This window comes from Terrapene carolina, unplaced genomic scaffold, assembly GCF_002925995.2.
Source record: "Terrapene carolina triunguis isolate 2854851 unplaced genomic scaffold, T_m_triunguis-2.0 Scaffold113, whole genome shotgun sequence".
NCBI lineage: Eukaryota > Metazoa > Chordata > Testudines > Emydidae > Terrapene > Terrapene triunguis.
In genome coordinates, this window is record NW_020664464.1 from 17,988,156 (window position 1) to 18,015,579 (window position 27,424).

General features: G+C 39.7%; 1 protein-coding gene across 3 annotated transcripts; it reads right to left on the reverse strand.

Moving 5' to 3' along the window:
- HNRNPK (heterogeneous nuclear ribonucleoprotein K) lies at positions 1-27,422 on the reverse strand. 3 transcript variants are annotated; one of them, XM_026652375.1, is made up of 16 exons: positions 26,992-27,096; positions 24,392-24,466; positions 24,196-24,278; positions 23,146-23,243; positions 21,394-21,450; positions 19,841-19,884; positions 18,786-18,858; positions 17,939-18,052; positions 16,485-16,613; positions 15,267-15,574; positions 15,026-15,080; positions 4,729-4,779; positions 2,486-2,507; positions 2,327-2,409; positions 1,732-1,901; positions 1-977 (listed from the first exon to the last, which is right to left on the reverse strand). In XM_026652375.1, exons 3-16 carry the CDS (start codon positions 24,242-24,244, stop codon positions 944-946), a joined length of 1,287 nt encoding a protein of 428 aa, XP_026508160.1. In that variant the 5' UTR covers positions 24,245-24,278; positions 24,392-24,466; positions 26,992-27,096; the 3' UTR covers positions 1-943. The 3 variants fall into 3 exon arrangements, with proteins under 3 accessions (XP_026508160.1, XP_026508161.1, XP_026508159.1); XM_026652376.2 differs by lacking the exon at positions 26,992-27,096 and adding an exon at positions 27,330-27,422 and having other exon boundaries at positions 122-917; XM_026652374.2 differs by lacking the exon at positions 26,992-27,096 and adding an exon at positions 27,330-27,421 and having other exon boundaries at positions 122-977.
- Between the last annotated feature and the right edge of the window lie 2 nt (positions 27,423-27,424).

Sequence of the window (27,424 nt, forward strand, 5' to 3'; positions counted from 1 at the left end):
AAAAAATCAAAATGTATTTATTAGAGGTACACCATCTTTCATCTCTATAACAGTGTTATTTGATACAGCAAGGCTGTCAATGACCAGACTTCAGGTGGAATCTACCATTGTAACTCAGATATCACAAAGTTTTAAAGATTTTATTCACATACAGTTAGTAATATAGACAAATGTGCTACAAATCAGGTAAATAGGGGGCAAACACTTGCAACAAACCCAAACCCAACCCAACTTTTGCATATGTTGCAATTTATTCCCAAGCAGCAAAGCTTTGAACCATGGTATTTTCACCAATACACTTTAATTTGCCAAAACACAAGTCTATATCAGAAGCAGAACTTAACAGCAATTTTCAATTACAATTTCTTGCGGGAGGAGGGGGGGGGGGGCGGCAAAAAAGAGCATCAATTTTAGATATTACCTTCATGAATATCTAAAAAAAATGACAACCAAGTATAGATTCACTAAATTTATTTTAAAAATCATAAAACATTTCTTACAAAAGAGTATTACATTCTGCACACTGCTCTGAATGGATGCCAGGAACATGTGGACTACTAATATTTTCTCCCTTCAAAAAAAAATACAGTGTACATAAAGCAGGGTGTTCACAATAGTTACAGAAAAACATTACAGATTACCACCAACTAACAAAAATAAAAACCACTCTCTCTGCTGCTGTTTCAAAATTCCAATGTTAGTCTCGCGCGCCACCCTGATTCCCCCCCCAAATATTTGTAAGGAACTAAAACATTACATCTGGTGGACAGCAAAGCTTTCACTACACCTCAAATGCAGAACACCTATGAAGCAGAGGAATGTTGGCTTTTTAAACAGAAGCAGATAAAAAAAAAAGATGCAGGACTCCTTCAGTTCTTCACTAGTCTTAGAAAAACTTTCCAGAATACTGCTTCACACTATAAAAAAGAAAAAATATCTTGCATTAGAATCCTTCAACATCTGCATACTGCTTCACACTATAAAAGAAAAAGAAAAAAAAAGCATGTATTAGAATGGTTGAACATACATTTTGCATCAATATTTACACACATTTTTAAAAAAAAATCAAAATTACAAGTTCTCAAAACACTTGCATATTTTTAAAGACTAAAGATTTAATTCACATTTAAGCATTAGTACTCTGAAGTCCAACATTCAAGTCAATTATCACAAAATATTTACTAGTTAGCCAACATGTTAATACAGAAAAATTAAGCAAATTAAATCTAAAGCTGTTAATATTTGTCAGAAAAGACAAGGTAATGCCAGTAAGGTGTGAAATGCTGCATTAACAGCACCAATCGTTTTCAACTTGTCCTGTAGAGGCATGGCCTGTGCCATATGGCAGACTGCGATTTGTTGTCGATTTAGTTATCTAAAAACAACAAAATCACTAGTCTTCCACACAGAACTAGACCAACATCCACTGAAATCTTCTATATTTTCTACAGGCTCTATATAATTTATTAGAAGTAGTTTTTGCAGCAGTTTTCACCAGAGAAATGAGAGGACTGCTTGGTTAAGGCGTCTTCCAGCAAGATTAGTTTTGAGGGCGTCTTCATTTTAGTAAGAATGGAGAACAAAAGAGAATAAAGGCAAAACTACCAAGTGTAGAAGTCAGGTCCTAATATAGATATTTTTAAAACCTTGCCTTCTAAAAGTTACATCATATAAATAGAGAAGAAGAGCTTTAGAATTTAGTGGGAGTGCAACATTAAAACTTCAACTTGCCTGTTCTGCAGTAAATACTGTGCATTCTGTATCTGATCCTGTGTGCCTGTAATAGTTATTATCCGGTCTTCTGAGCCTTCTAAAGGTTCATCAATTTTGATCGAAGCCCCTGATTCATGACGTATTTGTTTGATCCTCTGACCTCCTTTCCCAATAATAGATCCAGCCAACTAGAAAAAAAAGTCATTCATTTACATTTTAATATAAAATTTCTCTGTAAAAGCAGTTACAAAATTCAAGGTATTACTCTCAGTAGTTTCTATGATTTTTAAGAGTACCAATGGAAATTGCTCCCTTGTGGCCACGATTTGTTCGCAGCATTTGTGAGAAATAGTCAAATTGACTAAGCAAAAAATCAAGCTGACTAGGCTATTTTCATTGCTCAAGATCAGTAAAATACTAAGTTTTACTATTAATTATTTTTGTAAAATGGACAAAATGAACATCCAATAAGCGAACAGTGGCAGTTTGGAAAAATGTGTACAGTATAGAAAGAAAAAGGTAAGCATCTGAAATATTTTTGGTTCATTTGTACAATCTGGGGAAGATGTTTTAGAGAGCTATTACAAAATTACAAAAAGAATAAAATACTTACATCTTTGGGAATCGTTACTTGTGTTGTGATGATGGGTCCACCGAGATCACCATATGATCCACGACCCCCTGCGTAAGAATAGTCTATTTAAACGTATGCATCAAGTCCTTATAATACTAAACAATAAATCATGCGTAAAATCTATAAATATGAACTTACCATATCCAGACCCACCCTCAAACTATAGGAAAAAAGAAAAAAGCTTAGTGTTCTTATTTAACGAAACAAACATTTAGATGAGAAACTTTTGTAGCAAATATACTTAGCACTCATTAAAGGTGCTGAATTGTTAACTCTGGGTATATCTACATAGCAAAGAAAAACCTATGGCTGGCCCATGCCAGCCGACTTGGACTCAGGCTGTGCGGCTGTTTCATTGTTCTGTAGATTTCCAGGCTTGAGCTGGAGCCTGGAAGTCTAAAGAACAATGAAATAGCCCCACAGCACAAGCTCAAGTCAGCTGGCCTGGGCCAGCCGTGATTTTTTTTCTTTGCTGTGTAGACATACCATCTGAAGACTAACCCCATTTTGTGCAAAAAAACCCATCACAGTGCCATAGAAGCATATACAGAAAGAAAACAATTGCTCTGCACAATCTTCCCAGCCCATGTACCTCAGCCCTACTCTGGAAGAAACATCTAGGAGTGAGATACATATTCAGATCCTAGGTATCACTGCTAAGTTAACAAAAGAATGTGAATAATGGTATTTAGATATGCCACCAAGTGGACATCTCACAGTAGTGACCTACTGATCCAAGATCCGAACTTATGACTCAGAAATGAAAAGCTCACCATTTCAAAGCCACCTAAACAACTTGGTGTGAGATAACAGCTCAAGTGCTCTAAAACTTTCTTTTGAGCCCAAATATGTGACTTTTATTGAATCTGCAGATCATATCAGCCCTCTTCTCACTCTGCCTAGGTCTAGGCCAACGGTTCTCAGCCTGCAGCCCAATTGGCACATACCTGTAACCCATGTGACTCCATGCAGCCCACATAACCCATAGAGAACTGCATATGAGAACCACTGGTCTAGGCAAAATCAAGTGGCAATTGTAAGGCAGTGCTTTAAGAAGGTTAGCCCCAATATAATGTGCCCCCCAATAGCCATAGCCGCCCCCACCCTCCCCAATCCAGGGTAGAAAAGTGTTAAAAAGAATCAGAGCACATGATCAGTGCAGAAAACTGTCACTACTCCCATGGAACTTTACTTGATGTCTACAGTGCTTCTTCACTTTATGCACTTAATTATCCAATCTTCCTGATAAAACATATTTTAACCGATTCCTCTAATTAATCACGTGTAACCTCTTAACCCCTTTTTAAATGTGTAAAACTAACTAGATTTGGATACTTATTAAAATTCAAATTATAATTCAGCAAATTAGTCAGAAATATGGGAACATGCAGAATTGTTATTGGTTTGCAGAATTTCTAATTGAGTTGCTCCTTAAAATAATCTCGCATTTACCTGCTACCTCTGGTCCTTTTTGAAAACTATGCCAAAAAGGAAGCTATTTAGAACCAAGTGTTCAGTTAATCATCTGTTCCTAAGCAACGAATATGGTGTAATCATGTTACTTAGCAATAGAGTTATCAATGCAGTATAATAGAACTTACAGTGGAACACAAAAAGAGGAGAATGAAAGCCACTGTACAGGGCTTCATTCAAAACTATGATTTTCTATTTTATCTGTACGCTCAAATAGTACAAAGGCTATAGACCAAACAATGCATACCTGATAAGATGCTTATCCATAAATGTATGTAATAACCCAATTTTAACAGTTTCATAATTAAAATTTAGCATGATAAACCCAATAAAATATTTAGCTTCTTACCAATAACTCGTTAGAGTACATTGCCTCAGCAGATACACAGTGGGATACAAGCACAAACAGTGCTGTTGTAATGGAAATTTCTGCAAAGCAGCAAGTGATGTGGTGGTAGAGTAATAGCATCTCATGGATCAAATGTTAGGACTAAAAAAAGGGGCAAAAGGGGAGAGTGGATCTAAAGAGGCAAGATATTGAAATAACAATAGAGTCTCTTTACCATTATCTCCTTTGACAAAGCTTCTGCACATTTGTACTCTGGGATATTAACTGGTAGTACAATCCCCAGGAGAAAGCCTAGTAATCGCAGCACTTGCTCTCAAGAAACGGGAATCCCAAATGAAGAATATACCTGATGAATCTGTAGCCAAAGCACTAAATGGCAGGTTTCTATAACTTCATAGTACTACACAAGCCTGTCATGGGCTACACCTAAACTGAAGAATTGCCCAATGTCCTTCTCATTGTCTGAGGAGGACATCCTTAACCGGCTAAAAAGGCACTCCGTCAGAAGCAGTGTTAATAGCAGACCAAAATAAAAAGGAAAGAAGGAGAGCTCACTCACCAATTCTGGTGGCTGTATGTCATCACAGGCGTCCACATGACATTGCATCATCTTGTGAGACGGGACATGGTAAAGGGAGAGAATGGGGAAAAAGAGAAATGTATCTGAGTCCATGTCCTCAAGCAGACCTATAGCTAACCAAGCGAAGGTGTGCGTGTACAAAACACACACGGTGGAGATGTGTAGGGGAATACCCTTGTGCTCCCAACCACCTGCCCCAGTACAGAGTACTGAAAAGGGAGAAGGAACCAAAAGGGGCCATTCTGTTTCCTCTAGATTCTGGCCAGTGGCAGGGCTTCCTCCCTTTTATTTTTGGAGGGGGGAGCTTGAAATGGCTCATCATCACTCATTCTCTGCCCTTTGGATGGGACAGATTTTCCCGTTAAGGATGCAAAAGACAAATAGGGTACTCGGAGTTAGCTTTACCACTTATTGGCAGAAGTTACCCCCAAGCACCAAACCCTCATGCTTTTACTTCAGATTCTTCTGCCTGATGAACCCTCATTTCAATAGTGAGTGAAGAATAATGAAGAGTGGGAAGCTAAGGCGCTCTCTCCTTTTTGCAGAGCGGGAATTGTAGTTCCTCCTTACTTTAGTATCCCTACTCATGCAGACAAGATAGGTGAGGTAATGTTTTATTGGGCCAGCTTCTGTTGGTGAAAGAGACACGCTTTAGATCTTACAGAGAGTTCTTCAGGACCTGCTCTTTCACCAAAGGTGGTCAAGTTAAAGGTATTATCTCACCCACCTTGTCTCTCCATTATCCTGGACCAACATGGCTACGACACTCCAAACAATGGAAGATATCCCCATTCAGAATTGTTTCACTTGTGCTGAAGGTGCAACCTACTCTCCCTTCTCTCCACTTATGGACTATGTTCCTGACCTTGAGATTCACATAAAACATCTATTGTCAAAAGATTCAGTTATCTCTGAGTTGTGTTTTACACACAAGTACTGCTTGTGGCTCCACAGCTAAGTCTGAGTACTCAAAGTAGGGCTAATACCACTGTGTTACAGCCTTACAGCACAACCTTCCTGAAATTACAGCGCTCTTTGGGCACAGAATAAACTTCCTAAAATGCTGGAAATAAACCCATTAATTCGTTTCAGTTAATGGGTTATTTAAGATGTCCAGTACTCAAAAGTTACATCACATATGTCCCAAGTGATCTTAACTGAACATACAGACCCATCAATAGTTACAAAAGTCTCATACACTGGCTACATTTAAAAAAATTTTTTTTTTTTTTTAAGGAATAATAATACATTTTTGCCATTATTTTTCGACTTGAAAAGTTCCTCCTTCAGCAAAGCCTCACCAATAATTTTCCACAAGAAACTGCTTGTTACCCTGTGTTTTAGGGCAAAGACTAAGCATCTGTAGCATGGAATCAATATCCAGAGAGTAGCTACACTAATGTTTAACATGTTAAACTTGACTTAGTTGGCAATTAACTCACTGACGGTTAAATAAAAAAATCTGGTGTTGATAAAACCCAATGTAAGTGAAGCTGCCATCAACAAAATGACTTATTTGAAAATGACCACCATTCCCCATTACTCCCAATGGGATTGGTGGCGCCCTACAGTAGCTGTCAGGGGCTACCATCTTCCCCTAGGGCAGCTTGACGTCATCCACACTGGGAGCAACGGAAGGCTATGACCATTCTGAAAGTGAGCATTTGCTCTGCTGAAGGAGAAACGTTCAGTAATGGGGTGGGGGGGGGAGAAAAGAGAAAAGCTACCTGTTGCACCAGGTCTACTCATCAGCAATAGCAAGTGGACATTTGTGGGTGGTCTCTAAGAAAATCTGGGGTACTGGCGGGGGGGGGGAACTGGTGTGCATGTATGGAAGAAGGAGAAAATTAGGGGATATGCACAGGGAAGTGTGAAGATCAGGAGTTGAGGTATTTGACAATATACGCAGGCTGCTTTGCGTCCATCTACACTAACACAAAGCAGACCAATCATGATAGTGAATTTTGCTTTAAAAAAAATGTGACATCGTATCTTCAAATGATTAGAAATATCACATGGTAATAAAACTGTCAAAGTGGAGTTAAGGTTTGAGTACAAATCAATAATGTAACAGAACCAATAACATCAAAAAAAAATCCAAACATGTTATACTATGCAGCAAAAGCATCCCAAAATAACATTAATTCCATCCTGTCGTGACACCATTCAACCACAATAGATTTATTAGCGTGTAAGTGTTTGCAGTTCCAGATTAAATTAAACAGAATTTTTAAGTGTTCAGGGATGCGTCCCCTCTCCTCTCTTGGCATCATTGCAAGGTAGAATATAGCTGGCCTTTAAAGCAATTAAGGTTAACAAGTTTGGATTTCTTTTGATTTAAACAATTTGAATTTCCTGGATTTGTAACATCTGGATTTGGGATAATTACAACACCCTTGTAATGCTTTCACCATTATGATAATGGTATGTACTCAACTTTAACAACAGTTTAATGGAGTTTTTAATTTGGAAATATACACTTATGGAAAAAACTTGAATCTGTGTTTAGAGATCAGCTATTAGGATACTCAAAAAGAACAGGAGTACTTGTGGCACCTTAGAGACTAACAAATTTGTTAGTCTCTAAGGTGCCACAAGTACTCCTGTTCTTTTTGCGGATACAGAATAACACGGCTGCTACTCTGAAACCTGTTATTAGGATACTGATACTTCTATCAAAATGCTAGAAATGTTCTCTCTCTCCCCTGCCACCTGCATTTGTGGAAATTTGCACACTGCCCATTTTAGAATCTCCCCTCCCACTCTTTATAGATAAATTACACCATGTTAAATATAAGGAAATAAATCTTCTCTTTTCCCTTCTTTGATACGTTTCCTAAGAGAGATTTAAAGAATAAGGAAGATAAAGAAAACAACTACGTGTTATCTACTACAGGTCCAGCTGTTAAGGAAGTAACGTCTTTTTTATCAATCCCTTTCCATTCCTCTCATGTAGCTACTGTCCAAGTTTCCAATCTATTGGTACCTCCAGTTTGTTTGAATTATCCCAGTAAATTAACTTAAGTACACCTCTACCCCAATATAACGTGACCCGATATAACACGAATTCGGATATGGAGCGGTAAAGCAGTGCTGGGGGGGGGGGGGGGGAGAGAGAGAGAAGGGTTGCTGTGCACTCCGGTGGATCAAAGCAAGTTCGATATAACGTGGTACGATTTTTTTGGCTCCCGAGGACAGCGTTATATCGAAGTAGAGGTGTAGTAACACTGCTTATTGTTTTAGGATTTTTTTTTTTAAACACAATGCACAATTATTCTGTGGAACTCTCTGCTATAAATCACCATCAAGGCCAAGAAATTAGCAGGATTAAAGAATTAGACATTTCTATGAACAAGAGTATCCAGAGTAATAGTAAACACATTAAAAAACCAAAAGCACCAGTCCCTCCACCCCCATAAATCCTCATGTTTTAGGGCTTAAAACCAGCCTCAAATTAAAACTTTCCCTGGGGCAGGTTATCCCCTAATTGCAGTTTCTTGCAGCACCTTCCTCTGAATCATCTGGTACTGGTCCTTGTTGGCAAGAGGCTAGAAAGACCATATGGACCACTAGCTTGATCCAGTAAGGTAATTCCTATAATTCCTAATAAGCTACCCATTAAGTGTGTTTATAACTGTTTTAATTAGAACATTGCACTTTTTACAGCTTAAGGTGAAGCAACATGGAAGTGGAAAAACTCATTTACTGTCCAGAAAGACAACCGCTTCAGTATTTATATCAGATTTCCTTAGAAGTTTTTTTTCTTTTAGTAAATGAATTTAATTGTGTATAACCTTCAATGTCAACCATCCGTTTGTGCAGATATTGCTAATATTTATTTATGAAACATTATGTGCCAACAGTGGTTTTTCCTTTTTATTTTTAAACATCAGAAATGAGATCTTAAAGATTTAGTATTACAAAAGAAAGTAAGATCAAAATTCACTGTATGTGCTTCAATCTGGTTGATAATTAACGTTTTCTAAAATCTAATAAACTATTAAGACATACCATGACACAGCTTCTGAATGAACAGAACAGAAACAGCAGCTAAATTATAAATCTGGAAACATGTTTCACTTTGAAATGGAGATTGACTTCTTAGGTTTGCAATTCCCAGCTGTACATAATTCATGTCCATTCTATAAAAGTTTTTGGGAAAAAATTGGTTTGAAGGCAACTATTTATCTAGCCTGGACTAGATTAAATCCAATGTCTAGCAATATATAGTTCTAGCTCTTATCTGAGAAAATAGACTTGAATATTCCAATCTAACGGATTTTAAGTAAGGAGAACCAAAAATTAAAAGCAACAACTTTTCCTTTTTCAGGATCTGGAAGATTTGTAATGATTCTTAACTGTCAGACAAAGTTCATAACCGAAACTTAAAAATTCTCAAACTACCAAATCTATTTACCTTCAATCTGGATAGAAAATCTAATAGTTCTAAGACAAGAGAGCTGGGACTACTGCAGGAAATGTTGACACCAAAAGTGCTGAGCACAAGTTGGGGATAAGAGAATAATAGGACTCATGCTGGTAACAGGAAAAAAGTGGCAGAGAAAAACAAGCACTCTTGTGTGCTTCACTGCCATCCAGCCATGTGGCAGCTGAATGCTGGATCTTTTCCTGTCTTATCAGAATAATGTTGTGCTGTCTTTTCAGTCATTAGAGTTATATAAACGTGATCCTACTTTCTGAAGATGGCCTTTACTAGAGTCCTTCAGGGACTATATTCATATTGGTTCTGCTGAGATTCAGACATTCTGCCAGAGAATTGTCCTTTCCTGTTAAGTGAAGGCAGCTGGGAAGATCTTATGCTTTATGTATCACTACTCCTACAGGTGCTCTGTCTCCAATCAGGAGCAGCATCTTTATATTTCACATAGAACCATACTTCCCAAAACACCCATGTACCGTTGAGGTTGCTGGGACATTAGAATTTTTGCTGGCCCTAAGAACAGCAAATGGATTCAATCTGTTTTGGGGAAGCAGCAGTTCTAGGCAGAGTATACATGATCATAAAAGTGAATTAAGCTTGTAATATGAGGGAATAGAAAAAAGTGAACTGATTTCTGTAGCTGTTTTAAGATAGGAAGATGCATTCTCAAGTCTTGAGACTTCTGTTCTGAGAGCAACTCTTAGGGCTGATCTACACCGGGGGTGGGGGGGGGGGTGGAAATCGATCTAAGATACGCAACTTCAGCTACGCGAATAGTGTAGCTGAAGTCGAAGTATCTAAGATCGAATTACCTGGGGTCCACAGGGCGCGGGATCGACGGCCGCGGCTCCCCCATTGACTGTGCTACCGCCGCTCGCTTTGGTGGAGTTCGAGTCGACGGTGAGCGCGTTCGGGGATCGATATATCGTGTCTTAACGAGACACGATATATCGATCCTGGATAAATCGATTGCTACCCGCTGATACAGCGGGTAGTGAAGACGTACCCAAAGGTCACCAAACAATCAAAGGACATCCAATAAAAGTTGGCTTGAATGGGACAGAGTGGACTTTCTAGGTTTATTCCATGTTTGAGTCCATAATAAAGAACATTACTATGTGAAGAGAATATTTTGAAGAGATTGTGCTTCGATCAGTCATCCAAGTAAACACATCACTCCAGAAGTCTTTTCAGACACAGATCAAAATATGAAAACCAGTCTTGAGAACATGAGATTGGAGGTTGTCAAATGGAAGGCAATATCATTTGGTATTTGCATCTGTTGATTAGTTCAGTTTCTGAAGATGCAGGAGTACAAAACTCTTTCACAATTACAAGAGGAAACTCTTCCCTTCAATGCTTCTGAGAAATTTCTACTTCCCTGTTACATAAGGATAGTAACTTCCTGCCATAGCAGGTTGTGAAGTATCGAAGAGTTGGATAAGGATGGAGTGCAACTGGATCAAATAGCTTTCTTGAACTCTAACATCACAGATCAGTATGCTCAACTTTATGTTACATGGAAGAGCTACAGAGAGAAGAAAAAGGCATGTCTCACCAAAATTACTGCCTTCTCTGAGGTTCCAGACTGAGCCAACAGAGTAGAGAACAATACCTTAGATCAGTGTTACCTCAGTGATTCATCTCCCTGGTGCCCAAAATGAGCTTTGATATACACTTTCCACACGCCCTCAACAAGTCTTAAGAAGAGGAAACCTGAAATTTGTTGTGACAGTGGATGACTACTGTGAATGTTTCTTTCTGAATCAAGACTGACAGCCTGAACAGCGAGGCTGTTAGTGTAGTTTTGTTTTAGTGAAGGGGTCCAACCTTCAATGGACTTACATATCTACCCCAATATAAAGCAACCCAATAGAACACAAATTTGGATATAACACGATAAATGAGCGCTGGGGGGGAGGGGGGCGGCGCTCCAGCGGATCAAAGCAAGTTTGATATAACACAGTGTCACCTATAACGCGTTAAGATTTTTGGCTCCCAAGGACAGCGTTATATCGAAGTAGAGGTGTATTTTCATACCAGCTAGGAGCCCTGAGGACTCCACTTGTGCATGTCTATGCAGATTTAGCAGGTAACCACAGCCTTTGCAGCTATGATCACTCAACACTGTCAATGAATATGCACTGAAATTTTGCAAGAGGATATTTAGCTTTCTTAAATATGAAACAGAAAATATTACAGATATAATTATGCCTGGGAGAAAATTTGTAAGAAAAGAATGACCTGAAAAATGGCAAAACTTAATGCCTAGTAGCCAACTAAGCCTTTCTTCCTAATTTCTTTTGCTCCAGATTTTTCTGCAGATATGGAGAACAGAGAACCAGGAATGGGACAGAAAAAGGAATATGCAAAAGCCTTGATAGAGGATTTGATGCAGATTATTCAGATTCTTCACCACAGGCATTATGGATGCAGGGGTGAACCAAAGACATTGCTTCTTAGTGACAGATTACTGAAATCTGCTAAGACAGAATCGTTCTGACAAGATTCCAAAACAGACTGTACATTTAAGGCTAGGTCTACACTACAGCGGTGTTCCGACCTAAGATACGCAACTTCAGCTACGTGAATACCGTAGCTGAAGTTGCGTATTTTAGGTCGGCTTACCTGGTGGTGAGGACGGGGGAAAGCCGACCGCTGCCGCGCTGCCGCCGACTCCGCTGCCGCCTCTTGTCGAGGTGGATTTCCGGAGTCGACGGCAGAGCGATCAGGGATCGATTTTACCGCGTCCTCACGAGACGCGGTAAGTCGACCCCCGATAAACCGATTGCTACCCGCCGGATCGGCGGGTAGTGAAGACGTAGCCTAAGTCTTTTCTTGAGTTAAAGCCACTTCCAATTCCAGATTTTTTGACATCCTGATCAAGAAGCCTTAAAACTACCCTCAAGTCATCACCACCTAATGTTGGAGCAATGGAAAGAAACACTCAAAGACTGACAGTTTATGCTCAACCTTGCCTTATAATCACTAATCCAGTGATCAGACATCCTGAACAGGTCAATTCTAACCTTAATACAAGAAAAAATGATCGAATAAGGTAAAGAATCAATATCACAGAGTTTCTAGGAGTCGAGAGAGAAAATACCCCAGGCTTCTCTGTGAACTCTTCAATCCTCACTCTCTAGACAACAGAGACGATTATCTTATAGAAAAGATAATAACTTTTGTCAGGGTAGACAGACTAGGAATATCTCTATGGACTTCTCTTGTCCCCTAGAGTTCATCAGGCTCCTTGTGACCATGAAACAAACTGGCTGTATTGACAGAATCTGACAAACTGCGAAGGACAAGAGAAGTTAATGGAAAATAGCTGCGAGAGCACATACTTACTAGCAAAATTCAAAATCACTGGTAAAAATCACAAGTCTACTTTTTCCTAATGTAAACAAGGATCTAGATGAGGGGTTCTCACAACTCGTTTTTTGGTGGCCTCAGGGTCACCAACTCTTGCTGGTGGCCGCTCTGACAATTTTCCCTAAAATACTTAATTAACTTTAGAAAAAATAAATAAATATGCACATGTACATGTCCAAATCATTATAATTTATCTATGCACGGTTTTTTGTTGTTGCAGACTCAATAATACAAATAATGTACAGTTATCTCTATTATTTATTGGACCAAAACAGAATAGAAACATAAATAAGGTGCTTTGAACATTGTCTTTTTTCTTGTTGTTTCTTTTGCTTTTTTGGGTTGCTGGTTTGGGTTTTTTTTAAACTTGTTAGCTGTAAGTAAGTCTGCCGTGAAAAGTGGTATTTGTATGTTTGTAAGTATCACTTTTCACAGCAGACTTACTCAGCCCCAGGAAGCCTGGGGCCAAATTAAGCCCTGGATGGGGAGGTGGGTTCAGAGGCAGCAGGGGCCAGAGGTGATAGGGGGGTGACAGAGCCCGCCACCACACAGCCAGGGAACGGAACCCAAAGCCCCACACACAGGGGACAAGGCCTGGGGACAGAGCCCGAAGCCCCGTGGCTGGAGCCTGCCATCCCCACCCCATCCGCCACTCCCAGGAAGGTGGGGAACTCACTAACTGCCTGCTCCTCCAACTTGTGTCTCCCCAGAGGGAGGCAGGGCCCTGGGGAGGGGCCGTTGCTGATGGCCGCATTTGAGAAATGCTGAACTAGATGTTTGTGGGTACATTTAGAGACAGAAGGAATAGAAAAGCCATTGTGAAACATCAAATTTATAAATTCTGATTGGAGTACAGATTGAGTTGAAATCCAGGTACCTCTGGAATTTACCTGAACTCTCAATCTAGAGGAAAAAAAATCAAGTGAAGAACATGAGTGATAAGATATTCAAGGTAACTGAGGGCAGGTGACAATATGCAGAAAAGTGGAAACTGACATCTGAGACTTGCACTAGGGGCCAAATGTGCAGTACCTGCAGCAGGATCCAACAACACTAAAATAGAAAGCAGCAAACCATCTGAATGCTCATATTTGGCTTGCCTTTTAACTCAAAATCATTCTTGGACCAATGGCATCTCTCAAATGATGGCCCCAACTTTAAGTCAGGGTAGCACTCCAACACTTTTTCTGAAGCCATGATGGTAAGTCCCAGAAGCTTCAGAATACACAAAGCCACAAAGATCCAATAGCTTTAGATCTTAACATCTTAGATACTTTTCTATGAAAAGCACTTTTAGACAAGATGTGCACAGCACTATGTGGGCAGAAGAACTTCTCCTGCTGACATAGCCACCACTGTTCGTTTAGGTGGGTTTATTATGTTGACAAGTTGGCATAGTGGCTACACGAGTGATCATGCAGCTGCACTGCTGTAAGCTTGCCAGTGTAGACATGGTTTAACAGTGTCTCAGCTATCTACAAGATCCAACACACTGTTTAGCTTGGGTAGTTAGCACATATTCAAGATGAAGTGGCCTATTAGCACCCATGTGGTCATAGGACAAAAAGGCAAGGTAGTGGAGACTTGAGGGCATGGCTACACTTGCAGATGCAGAGCGCTAGGAGTTAAACCAGCCTTCGGAGACGGCAGCCAGCTGCCGTGTTTACACTGTCAGCTGCAAACACATTGGTGTGGCCACATTAGTAGCTCTTGCATCGCCACAAAGAGCAGTGCATTGTGGTGGCTATCCCAGCGTACAAGTGGCTGCAACATGCCTTTCAAATGGGGGGGGGGGGGGGGGGGGGGGGGGGGGGGGGGGGGGGGTGTGTGGGGGGGGGGGGGGAGGGAAGAGTGTTTTTTGGGGTGCTGAGAGTGTGTCAACATGCTGTCTTGTAAGTTCAGACAACAGCAGACACCCCCCCCTTCCACACACTCACAGCAGCAGCATTCCACAGTAATGGTTGCTTTGTCACGGGCAGATAAGCATGCCGGCTGTCAGAAACGGAGCTTTGAAAGGGCATATCCACATTCTTGCAGCGGATTGCAAAACAATGACAAGAATGGCCACTCGACTTCAAAAAGAACAGGAGTACTTGTGGCACCTTAGAGACTAACAAACACTCGACTTCAGGGGATTATGCAGTAATGCAACACCTTGTTCACACTGACGCCTGGGCATTTCAGCCAGGGCACAGGCTGAAACTGATAGAGCACCACAGCTGACAATAGCAGGAAAACAAGCTGGCTGAGGCAGTGGTGTATGCCCCTTGTAGCTTCAGTCCTAAGTGTCCCTTTCCATGAGGGAACTGTGAAGTGTTCCTTTTGCACTGTTCTGATGGGCTTGCTAGAACTTTGAGAAACAAAAACAGGTATTTGAAGAGGCAATTCTTGAAAGAGAAAAAACAAATAAGGTTTTTTCGAGACCACATGGTAAATTACAATACAAATTAAAATCCTTACCATTCCATCGTAACGGTCTCCAGGTCTGCCCCTCCGGTCATAAGACATAAGATCTCTACAATGAAGAAAAACAAAACAAAACTGGTGTGTAACTTACGTATTTTCACTTATGTAAGGTCACATTTTAGTTCAAAATTACTAACTCAATTTGATAATCTGCAACGAACACAGGAAACACAAATAGGAATCAACAAATTCTACTCTTTAGAATAATTTTATAGGTCTTTGCACAACAACTCACCCGCCACGAGGAGGCGGAGGAGGAGGAAGAGGAAGATTACGTGCTCTGCTACCACCTCTGCCACCACGACCTGGAGGAGGAGGAGGGGGTCCTCTGCGAGGGCTCATGTCATCATAATCTCTTCTTGATGGTGGCATGGGACGCCCACCACGACCAGGAGGCATTCGATCAAAGCCTCCCCTTCCACGCATTGGAAATCCTACCGGCCGTCCCCTTCTATCATCAAACATCATTGTGAAGCCACCATAGTCATATGTTTCATCATAGAAATTGGGATCATACGGCTGTGCCCGTCCTTTGATTGGAGACTAATTAAAAAGTAAAGACAGTTCGCATTTGACTGTTAAAATTAATAAACCTCAATATAATACACAAAAGTATAAAACAATACTTTAAACCACCAATTTAAAAAGAGTTTGAAAATTATCCCTGTACACTTCGATAAGTATCACGTTTGTGAAGAGTACATCTAGCAACCCTGGCATGTCCTCACTTTATCCACAGAACAGGAACAGAAGAGGCAGTACGAGCATGAACTTCCCTATTAAGCAATGTCTATGCTACCACTTATGTCAGCAAAATTTTATGTCGCTCAGAGGTGTGAATATTCCACCCCAATGAAAAACAAATTATGCCGGCATAAGCGCTAGTGTGCACAGCATCATGTCAGCAGGAGAGCTTCTCCCGCTGCTTATTGAGGGTGGATTAATTATGCCAACAGGAGAGATCTCTTCCGTTGGCACAGAGCCTCTACATGAGAGCTCTTACAGCAGTGCAGCTGAATTGCAATGCTGCACTGCTGTAAGTTGTCAGGTGTAGACAACAGCCTTAATATGCTTCCTATGAAGTTCAACTCTGCTGGAGACACCACTCAAGGATCAGAGAGTAATTCAGTTTCTGTGCCCATTCTTTTCTGATTTTATTCCATCCCGGACTCCCTTTATATCATTCAGTATACAAGAGCAGGGGACCAATGCCTTTTTTGTAGAAATACTGCTTTTTTTTTATTGTAAAAAGATAATGTTTTCTAGAATTGGCCTGAAACTTATTTAACACAGGACATCAGTAGCCAAATGGTAAACTTTTGGTTATAATTTCCATATGCTAGAATAGAAATGGAACCCTGAAGACTGAAGTGTCATGCACCTATCTTGAAAACATCTAGGCCCCTCAAACAAAATACTGATCTTTTAATAAGTTAATCTAAAAACATGTTACCTCTGATATAAGATCCAGGATGATCTTGATGCATTCCACAACTCTATCAGGCTTTCCACCAATAAGCACCACTCTGTCTGTGGAATGAGGACAGCACTCTTGAAAAAGTTTAATGGTGGTCTGAGTGTTCTGTTAAAAAAAGAAACATTTCAACTAGAAGTACTTAAGAACAACTTTAATAGCTTATCAAGAAAACTAACAAAAAAGCCAACAATATCTCTGTGCGTGTGTGTATTTTTATACACACACACACACACACACACACACACACACACACACACACACACACACACACAAAAGAGAGATAATCAACTTAACCTAGTCAATTAAAATTCTTAGTAATTTTCAGGTACATTTGGTTCCTGAGCTCCCCAGCAAACATCTGAAACCGATTCTGCACAACATTGTCAAATGCACGAACTGAAGGAGAAATTTTTTTCCTCTCATCCTTCAGTTATAGTAACCCAAGATTCATTTTAATGATAGGATAGATTTAACTTTTAATGTAGGTCATTGTCTAATGTGGTTCAGAAATAATAAAGCTCTTAGACTGCCTATTTTGTTTTACAGTTGAAATATTAAATATTTGACTATTTTATACAATACAAAACTCAAGTAATTAAATTATACCAATCTGTTTTGAAAAGCTAATGATGCATCTCAATTATTAATGGTTTAAAAAGAAAGACTAAACATTAAATAATAGATCAATTTTATCAGTATATAAATTTAAAATCAGTGGACACAAAAAATTTAATTTTTTTGTATATAAAAACCATTACACCAATTAAGAGAAGTCAGGGATTTAGGTATTATTGGTAAAAATTTGTTACCGAACAGCAGTATGTGAAAAATATTAGAATCTTCTAAGCAACTATAATTTTACAAATTTGTAGGACTAGCTCTATCAGTATCAGGCTATTTTTCATATCCTTCCAAAAGCTAGGTGAACATTTACTAAGTTATTTGACCTGACATAGCCTAAATTTTTTGTATTGGTGTCCATGCCATGCAACACAATATATAATGGTTATAAATACTGTATATTTATAAAATAAACAAAAAAGTTAAGGATCTCTTCACAGGTTTCTAAGGTGTTTTTTTTTTGGGGGGGGGGGGGAGAAAAAAAAAGAAAAAAGGAGTGATCCAATTAGATGTCAACACAGTGCACTTTAGTGGACAGGATGGACCAAAAGTCCTAGGCTTTATCACCATCTGTCCCTGGCTCACTGTAGCCAATCCTACAATAAGCTATGTACAAGCAGACCCCTTTGCTAGCATGGAAATCTGATGTCAAGTCAGTTCTGAATAAGTCACATTGCCAGTGTTAAAGATACAGCAGTCACTGACTGCACCCCCCCCCTCGCCCCCCATGCTGGAACCCACCTATAAATACAAAAGTAGTAAATAGCTTATAAAACCAAACTGGATAACAGGGGGGAAAATTATGATACCTCTCGGAGTTCTTTGATTTTAGCACCCTTGACGCCAATAATTCCTCCTGCCAGACTTTGGTGAATCAACAGCCTTAGCTCGCAGTCAAAGTCACTTCCTTTGTAGTGCTGGTACTGTGGTAAAAGTTCATAGAAAATTTGTACACAAAAAAAGATCAGCAAAATATAGCACAAATCTTTCTTGTATAAATATTTAGCATAGGGCTATTTTGATTCTTTCAGATCTTACAAACTTCTAAACAGATCTATAGCTGGCCAACAAAGACTGAAATTTGTTTCTGTATTCGCTATGCTTTGACTACATAACCACTGAAGAACTATGTAGCACTGCGTGGGGTCAAGATAGCATGTTGCAACATCAGAACCTGAGCAAGTAAAATGAAGCGTTTAGGAAGGAATGTTCTCAATGTCCATTTTTGCCTGATTATTGGAAGCATTTTAGTAATTGTGAAGTATCAAATTCTTGTATGTTTGTAGCTCACAGTTGACTTATGTTAAGCCTTAAGACAATTTTTTCTGCAATTTGTGATAAACTGAATCCAAAAAGACAGGTTTCAGAGTAGCAGCCGTGTTAGTCTGTATCCGCAAAAAGAACAGGAGTACTTGTGGCACCCCACGAAAGCTTATGCTCTAATAAATTTGTTAGTCTCTAAGGTGCCACAAGTACTCCTGTTCTTTTTGTGAATCCAAAAACTGATCTCTTAAATTATTGATACTTACTGTCTAAGAGTTTGTAACACTTCCCTCAATTAAAAGAAGCTTAATTTACATATAAAGAACAGCACAGACAGAATTGTCATTTGATGTTTTATATTTCTGAAGATGCAAGTAGAAGAAAAAGGCATACCTCTTCTAAGGTAGGGATAATTTTCTTCAAAATTTCTCCAATTGTTTCAATATCTGCACTTATACTCAATATGCTGTCAAAGGGCACAAGTGCCAGATAATAAAGAGAAGGTAAAAAAAAAAGTAGAAGTAAGTTTTGCATTCATAATCATAGAACTCAAACAACAAACTTACTAGAGTAGAATTTACAGTATTCCCCATTTAAAGTAAACTTGTTTACTGAATTTACAACACATGCATCTTTGTTTATGCCCAATATATACACATGATAAATTTAAGATTAGGTCTTGCAGAGGAAGAGAGAGCAAGAGACAGAGCAAAAGACAGAGCAAGAGAGAAAATGGGATTTTGGAAGGGCTCAGATTAAGTGGGCAAGAAACTGACGCAGAACTGAAAAGTCGAAGTGAATATTCGTGTTCCCCACCACCACTAATTTAGGATATCCTCGCTATTACATTGGTAAAACTGGCACACCTTCTCATAGGAAAAGTGGGGATATGCAAGTGGTGAACATTATATTCGGAGTAAGGTTATGAGACCAGTTAGAAATTACTAATGGGGCTCTGCAAGAAAACAAATACAATGCAAGACAAAAAAAAAAACAAAAAAACAAAAAAAAAAACCCAAAACCACCCCACAATAAAAAGACAACACAAATAAATAAAAAGACAACACAAATGAGAAGTGAAGGGAAGTGAACCAGAGAGTTAGCATTTATTCAGAAAAAATTATGAACAGGCAATGTTGGGGGAGCAAGGTGGGCCACAAAGACAGAGCGAGAGACTATTTTGAAACAATTTGATTTACAATGCAGCGAATATGCAACACTTGAAGCTGTGCTCCTTCCATTGAAATAAAATTAGTGGATTGTTTGGGTGGGCAACTCACGTAAAAGTTCAGTGACAAAAAGACTTAATGGGGAAAATAAGACAGAAAACTTGAAAAAAACAATACACCGTCTATAAGGGGATACTATTTAATTATATAAAAGGCAGGTAATAAAATACATTTCTCTCTTTCTAATCAGGCAGTGAGGCATAAACTGTTGGGACATACCGCTCGGGGCCACTGCTGTCTGGGACTGAAACACTGGCATTGTACTGCATTGATCATTGGCGTTCGTGGATGTTGGCATTGGGCATGGGCATTCAATCGGAAGTTGTCAAGTATGGCACCCGTTTGGCAACGAGCACATTTTTGGGCATAGCCAACCAGGGTTTTCACATGGGCGTTCAGGGGCGGATGGGCCAACGTCATGATGGGCAACGCAGGGGCAAGTCGATCCAGTACATGGGCAACGGAGATATATGGCCAAAAAAACAAGGAGAGGGAAAAGGGGGAAAAGCAATAAATTTTAATTTAATACAAACTATACTCATTACTCTCAATTAATGAAACAAGATTAAGTTGTTCTGAAGACTAACACAATAACGGATTGCTACATTGACTGTGGCTTAACATTTATGGACCTTAAAATGAGTTACTTGATCTAACTATACTACTTTTTACTTTTAGCATACGATGTTTCAGTAGTAGGCTGGCTCATGAGGGTAGACACAAAACCTGTTGAGATTCAGATTACTGAAATCCTGGGCAAACTGGGAACGTTAATATTCCAGATAATTATATATAATATCTGGATTTGTTTTTTCCTTTAATAAAAACACTAGCTGCCAAAGAAGTCAGTTAATGTACATATGATTCCTGACCATTTTCAATTCTAGTTGGTGTTTATGAACTTCCAAGCACAATTTTTCAAGAAGTTCAGTTTACATATTTAAAATTTAAACAATCTAATGAAAAAAGTAGACCAATCTGATATCAACTGTGAAATGATATACTACCAAATACTGTGTTTAACAAAGTGTCTTTCAAGAAAGAAAAACTGCTGAAATCATATCTGATGTCAAGAACAAGAGTGTAAACTAATGAAATTTCTTTTTAAGTGTTGTCAAGTTTTATAAACATTTTATAGAATTTATATTGAACATGTGTCTAATCACAAGAGTCAACCCACTATAAAATGTGAATAGTAGATAAATCATGATCATTTAAAATCTTCCAAGTTACAGAATAAAATGTTTCTATGCTGTTCTATACCCATATTTAAATCATGCAATCTTCTTAACATTAATGTCTTTGTGCTTCATGTGCAAGCTGTTAAAGTAAGAACAGATGGACAGTTTTAAAAAAGGAAGTTTAAAAAATATTCATCTACAATTGGGTTAAGCCAGCCACCTGCAATGGTTTTCAGTAATACTATAATTGATTCACACATATGGGAAATGGTGCAATTAAGGGTTTTAAGCTCTGTCAATATTTCTAATTAAGATGTTAACTCACTTGAAGTGTATAATTTAGTGGAATCCTGTTAAAACGCAAAGAGATTTAATACAAACCTCCTCCAACATAACTCAATCTGGGTTTTAATTACAATATAAACTCAAAAACCTTGAGGTTATCTAGTTTAACAGTCATTACAAATGGCTTGTAACTAGACTACTGAGGTCTACAACTGATTTTCTCAATTTCTAGAAATGCATATAATCAGGTTTAAATGCAGTGTTCTGAAAGAATCGTTAAATTAGTTCAAACTCTCAAATACTCACGTCTGTCCGAAGTGCCTTAATATTTTTGCCACCTTTTCCAATCACTGCTCCAGCATTCTGAAAAAATATTCAAAAATTACACAATGCCAATGCGAATTTTATGTTTTCCAAAGAGAATTAAGTTTAAAAGCGACATTTACTTTTGCACCAGGTTGATTTTAGGATGCCTTTAAAGACTTTTTTTTAAAAAGGGTTCAAATTAAATGATGGTGAAGAAACTGAGACAAGCTATGCAAACTGAAAAAAGGCTGATAGAGCTGCTAATGCTCAATTGAGAAAAAGCAAAATTTTGCAATCTAATCAAATTTCCATGTTAACTTTAAATTTCTGGGTGTTTCAGTCTGCATCACTACAATATCAAGATATAGTTCACCTCTGAAAAATGACATTGGAGAAAAAAGGCATTATGAGGTTCCACATTTCTTGTGTAGGTCAATGGCTTTCAGATTAAATCTGTTCAGTTTAAGAGGTTTATCCTCTTAATTGCCAGCACTATAAAATTTGACTTTTAGATTGTACAATGCTCCTTGACCACTACTTGTAATAAAGGGTCTACAGTCCAAGTGTTGCCCTTGATTACACCTATGCAACTCCCAGTTCACATGTAGAATCCACCATGTTGTGAAAAGTTAACGGTAAAAATCTTACTTCAACTACAATAAAGTAGGTATAATTGAATACATATAGAGAGATTTGCTGAGTAAGCAGATGCCAATTTAGACGGTCACTTTTCTGAGTAAGTCTGCATTTCAAGTTTTTGATTAGCAGAATAAATTTGCAACAGTCTATACAATTGTAGATGTTCAACTGGCAAATAAATCTATCAAACTAGGCTGTTACACTGGCTGGTATATTAAAATCTCTTGATTACTATGCAGCAGGTTCTTGGAATACCACGTACAGTTAAAGAAACGTAAATCCCAACACTAAAAACCCCAAATAGAATACTTTACTTGAGCAAAATGCAAAACCAAGCTGTGCCCAAATTTTGATGACTGTAGGGCAATTTCTGAGAGAACCAAGGAGTCAGCCAAAGCAAGATTATCACCTTCTGTCTCAATGTCTCAGATAAAGATAGACACAGTGGGGGTAAATCCTAAACTAGAGTCAACTGACATATTAAAATGTACATCCACTGAGGAGCTACCCTGTATTCTTCCACACTGCTGTTTGTTTACTATGAGGGTAACTTTAAAAACAGGACTGCTGAAAACCAGAATTATCAAAATTCACAGGCATAATTTCCTCCCCCATATTTAAGTTCATGATCCCAATTTAACAATGCTCCCCGTACAGCCTTATTATCTGAGGTTACTGAATGATATTTGGGTTCAAATAACCAATTTTTAGTCCAAGCCCAGGAAATAGCCTGCACTTTAGCTGTTACTGTTTAACTGCTTGGTTACTGGCTTAAAATGCGAGACCTTAAAATCACTAAGGACTAATCCTTGTAAAATTACATTAAAAAAAAATAATCACTTTATCTGCAACATCCCATCACCACATTCAATACTCCAAACCAGTCAAGTTTCATTTGACTATTTTAAAAGATGAACTACACAGTGTTGCTATTTCTGCTACAACACTACACATTAGTTCTCTCAGCAGAGTGAAAAATAAAGGTTTTCTTTACATTTTTATTTATAAACCTTCAACTAGAAACTCAAGCACCAAGATTATATGCTTTGCTATGATTGTCTACATAATTACTACAACACACTTTAAAGGGGCAACATATTTCAAGTATATTACTTTGCTCTGAAGCAGGATGCGCAGTTCTACCATTTCATCAGTGTTGCGAGATCTTTTGAAAGCCTGTTCTTCTTCCATATCTTCTGCAGGACGTTTTCCTATAGTTTCATAGGGAAGGAATGCAAACACTCATTTAGCTTTCTCTATGCCATATTCCAAACGTGTACACTTCGACCACCCGGATCAATGTTCTTGATTAAGCTTTCTGTCTGATTAAGCGGATACCAATGTCAAATCCATAAGCTGAATATACTGAATATCTGTAACAAAATAATTTACAATTCCAATACAAGAACTGTGGTAATTAAGATTCTTACAGAATGATGACCTTAATATTGCAATCATTTATAATCTATGAAGTACAGTTTAAACCAAGATGTTGGGGGTTTGTTGCTTTCATGAAATTTAGGACTCACGATTTATTAAGACAGCACTAGTGTCATCATGAGAACGTTTTAGAATTTACAAAATTCTCAAAAGATTAACACTAACATATCCAAAAGGTTGAAAACAGTTTACCCCATTGCTGAGTAGTACTGGAATAATTTGCAATGGAACAATTCAAATACTCTCTTTACAAGTTGGCATCAATTACTATGAAAATTGAATTATTGCTGCTGTTTTGAATTTTACCACTGATTAGAAGATCTTGAGTAAGCACTATGTGTAGCTCTTTTGTGCAAAATACTAAGTAAATAAAAGCGCACAACAATGATGGTGACTAGTACTTGCTCCTGTTGAATACAAATACGAGCTAAATAATGGATGGGTAACGAAACAATTTTTAAATCCTTAGCTTTGACACTTATTTGATTAGCATGTGTGTATAAACATACACACATGCTAAACAAAAACATGCAGTAATGCACTGACAAGATAGCTAACCCAAACACACAGCACTGAATCAAAATTAAAAATGTAACATTATTGGTCCATTGAGAAATTCTAAAGTGTCATAATCAATGCATAAGAGGTACTGCTCTACCTACGGTCCTGAAAACATTCAGTACATCTAAGGTTTTATATATATAGTTCTTTTATAGAACTTACCATTTGTCTCTGTGTTGGTAAAGGTCTCCTCTTGCTGTTCAGTCTCCATCACTACCTTTTATTTTTAGACTGGTAAATGGAACCTGTTAAAGAATAAAAAGGCTAGCACAAGTACTCTTTACAGAAAAAAAAAAAAATCAAACTGTGCATCTTGCTAAAAGGAACAATCAAAGAGACAACTGCTTCTAGAACTTACGATTATATATCCTTGCAGAGCAAAACTGAAGTGTTCTGGGCGGGATCAAAACCAACAGCCTATTGCTTCAGTAGCCTATGAAAACCAACATACATTAGTTTTAGTCTTGTTCATTTACAGTTATAGTCACAGTCTTGAACGAAAGCACATCGAAGTTGATGCATTGAGCTTTCACTGTTAACACTATTATCCAGTTTTTCTTTAGAACTCAGACAGCATGAGGCCTTAACATAAAAAGGCCAACAACTGATTTTTCCCACTTTCAATAACTACATTTTAACTGGAATATTGTTTTGCATTTGTTTATAATTTTCAGATTATGTTTAGCAGCATTTCAGTATTCACATTTTACTCAACAAATGGGAACTTCAAATTCTAAAATTAAATGAGCCAAATCAATCTTTATTACACACAGTACACTAACACTTGCACTTCAGACTTATGCAAATCTTATTTTGAGGAGTTTCCACAGTTTATCTGTAAATAGGAGAGTACTCAAGTACAATTACAAAAGCCAGTAACAATGTATTAGCCACATCAATTTGTTTTTAATAGGGCTTTTAACTGCAACATCAGCTATGAGTCGTTAGAATGATAAAAATCTACCTGTAAACTTAGATAGGATGACTTTACTAAAAGCACTGAATTGTATAAGCGTATTTTACCCTCATGTATACATATACAACGGCTATCAAACATTAAAAGCAGTTGAATGCATTCAAGTGTAAACTATACATTTGCCTGCTTGTGTAAGTCTGCATAAGAATGTTCAAAAATTGCACTGTCTGAAATCCTATGAACTACAGATTTGAACAGTATTCTTTAAATCCCCATTTCAACTAAACACGTCAAAAATGGGTTTCCTAGGCTAACAAAAACTCCATGCTGGTTTAGAATGCTTGGTATTCTCGCAATGAAGTTTGACTTAATATTGTTGATTAATTCAGGGTAGTTAACATGTTTATGCAGACCAATGGGCACTACCCATAGTAATATTATAAAAGGTTGCATTATTCTAGAAGCAAATATTTGGAGAGTGTCCAAACTAACCTTTGTAAATGTATATTAACTATCTGAAATTAACGCCACTATTAACTGGGGGATAAAAAAGTCTAGTGCAGACATATTTTCAATTCTGTATTTCTGCCACAATCGAGGAAAATAGTGAACACCTGAAAGTTCAAATGGATTGTGAATATATATGCCCCTGGGGATGTAACCGTGACATTTCCGAGCCTTATTTACATTGCTACTAACACCATTAGGAAAGCCCATAAACGTAGCCATTGATACGCCCCATATTTACTGAGCTGCTCAGAGACGGCTGGAATGCTCCCAAACGGGAGTGGTGTGTGGCTAATTCACCTTGGTATAGTGCTAGGCTAGAAAATGGCGATTCAAAAGCATTATACGAATAAAGCAGCAAGTCATAAACACTGTACAAGAATCAATATTCATTAAGGCAGCGGAAGGGAGATTAGAGTGCCTACAACTTGCCCTGTGCGGGTGTAACCCCTTTGCGCATCGGGACGGGAGGAGCTAGCGGAGATTGGCCACAACAGCCGCACCGCACGATGCGAAGCTGGGGAGGGTCGGCCGTCACCCCAACCTACTCGCCCAACAAGCGGGACACTCGCTGTCTGAGAAGCGAGCAGCCCGCCGCAGGACTCGGCCGGTCCCGGTGTCGGCTCTGAGATAGCTGTCCCGCCCCCAACCCCCCCGCTGGCTGAGCCACCCAGCCTAATCCACCCCGGGGCCGCGTCGCGCTCAGAAGGGGAAGAAGAGGCCGACCGGCCGAGTTATATAATCTCTTCTTCTCCCCCCGAAATGACTCCGGATCTTCTCTCTTTCCCGGCGGCAGTTAAGGGAGAAGAAATGGCGGCCGCTGTAATGGCGCCTACGCGCTGCTAGGCGGAGCCGGGAGCGGAAAAGCCACCACCACGCGGCCACACGGAGGCCTACCCCCTGGCTGCCCGGGCGGACACAAAAGAGGCGCCTGGAAGCCCTCGCATCATGTCCTGCTCGGGCGGATAAAGGCCTCCCAGCGAGAAAGGAGCCCCCCGCCGCCACGATCGCCCTGTGGGAACCGAGACCCAACCCGGATCCCACAGAAATCGACACAGGCCCTGCCTGGGTCACAGGCCGCCGCGCAGATTAGACGCCTCTCCCCGATTGCGCGCCCTGATCCCACACCAGCCAGTTCCCCACACCGTTAGCAAAACTAGCTCGCGGAGATCAGCGCTTCTCCCATCCGCCATGGCCGACTGCGGTGGGAGGAGGGAGAAACTCAGCGTGTGCGGGGACACAGCGAGGGGGGCTACAATCCCTCAGGGCACTGACCTACTCAACCCACCCCAGCGAAGGGGGAGAGTTCTGCCCCCGTGCAAAGGAGGCAGTGCCCTGGTGCGGGAAGGGAGCTGGCAGCGTGACAGTGTAGGCCAATGCCCGGTTACAACCAGGCCGCCCGCATCGCTGTGTCATGAGACGGAGACGGATTGGCGCAAACGGGGCCCGACTTCATTTATAGCGGGAGGAGGAATCCCACGCGCTGCGATGTTCCCCCCTCCCGTTAGGGCAGGCCTCTCCTGGCTACGTCTTACCGCGCTGCGCGCTCGCTGGTCCCCGGCAGCAACACACCAGCCGCCTGCCCCACCGACTCGAGTGTGAGAGAGAAAGGGGTGTGGGAAGGAGCAGCCCCCACCACCAACGCGCACACACAGAGCACTTTGAGCCTATTGGCTCAGCCTACAACCCAAGATGGCATGTCACGGCTCTATTGGCTAGTAGAGCTGCCCATCGCGTCTAAAGGCGGTTCCCACTTAGCCCCGCCCTCCGTGGTAACTACGCAAATCTATTTGGGCCTGAAAACCGTAAGAAAGGTGCCCGGCTTTATTCTCCGGTCGCTCCGTATCGCACCGGCATGTCGGACACCCTTTACCTGACAGGCAGGAGTCACGATAAAGGCTACGACAGCAACACGAACCAGCGGGCGGTGTAAGGGAGGCAAGAGCGACCTCCGTCGTGTGGAGAGAA

What these genes read in the sequence shown, in the direction of transcription:
- HNRNPK (XM_026652375.1), bottom strand. Translation starts at nt 24,244, where the DNA reads ATGGAGACTGAACAGCAAGAGGAGACCTTTACCAACACAGAGACAAAT. An exon ending in AAATCAAAGAACTCCGAGAG is followed by an intron (nt 16,614 to 17,938) that starts GTATCATAATTT and finishes TTTTTTTAACAG; the next exon opens with AACACTCAGACCACCATTAA. An exon ending in CAGTATTTACTGCAGAACAG is followed by an intron (nt 978 to 1,731) that starts GCAAGTTGAAGT and finishes TTTCTTTTATAG; the next exon opens with TGTGAAGCAGTATGCAGATG.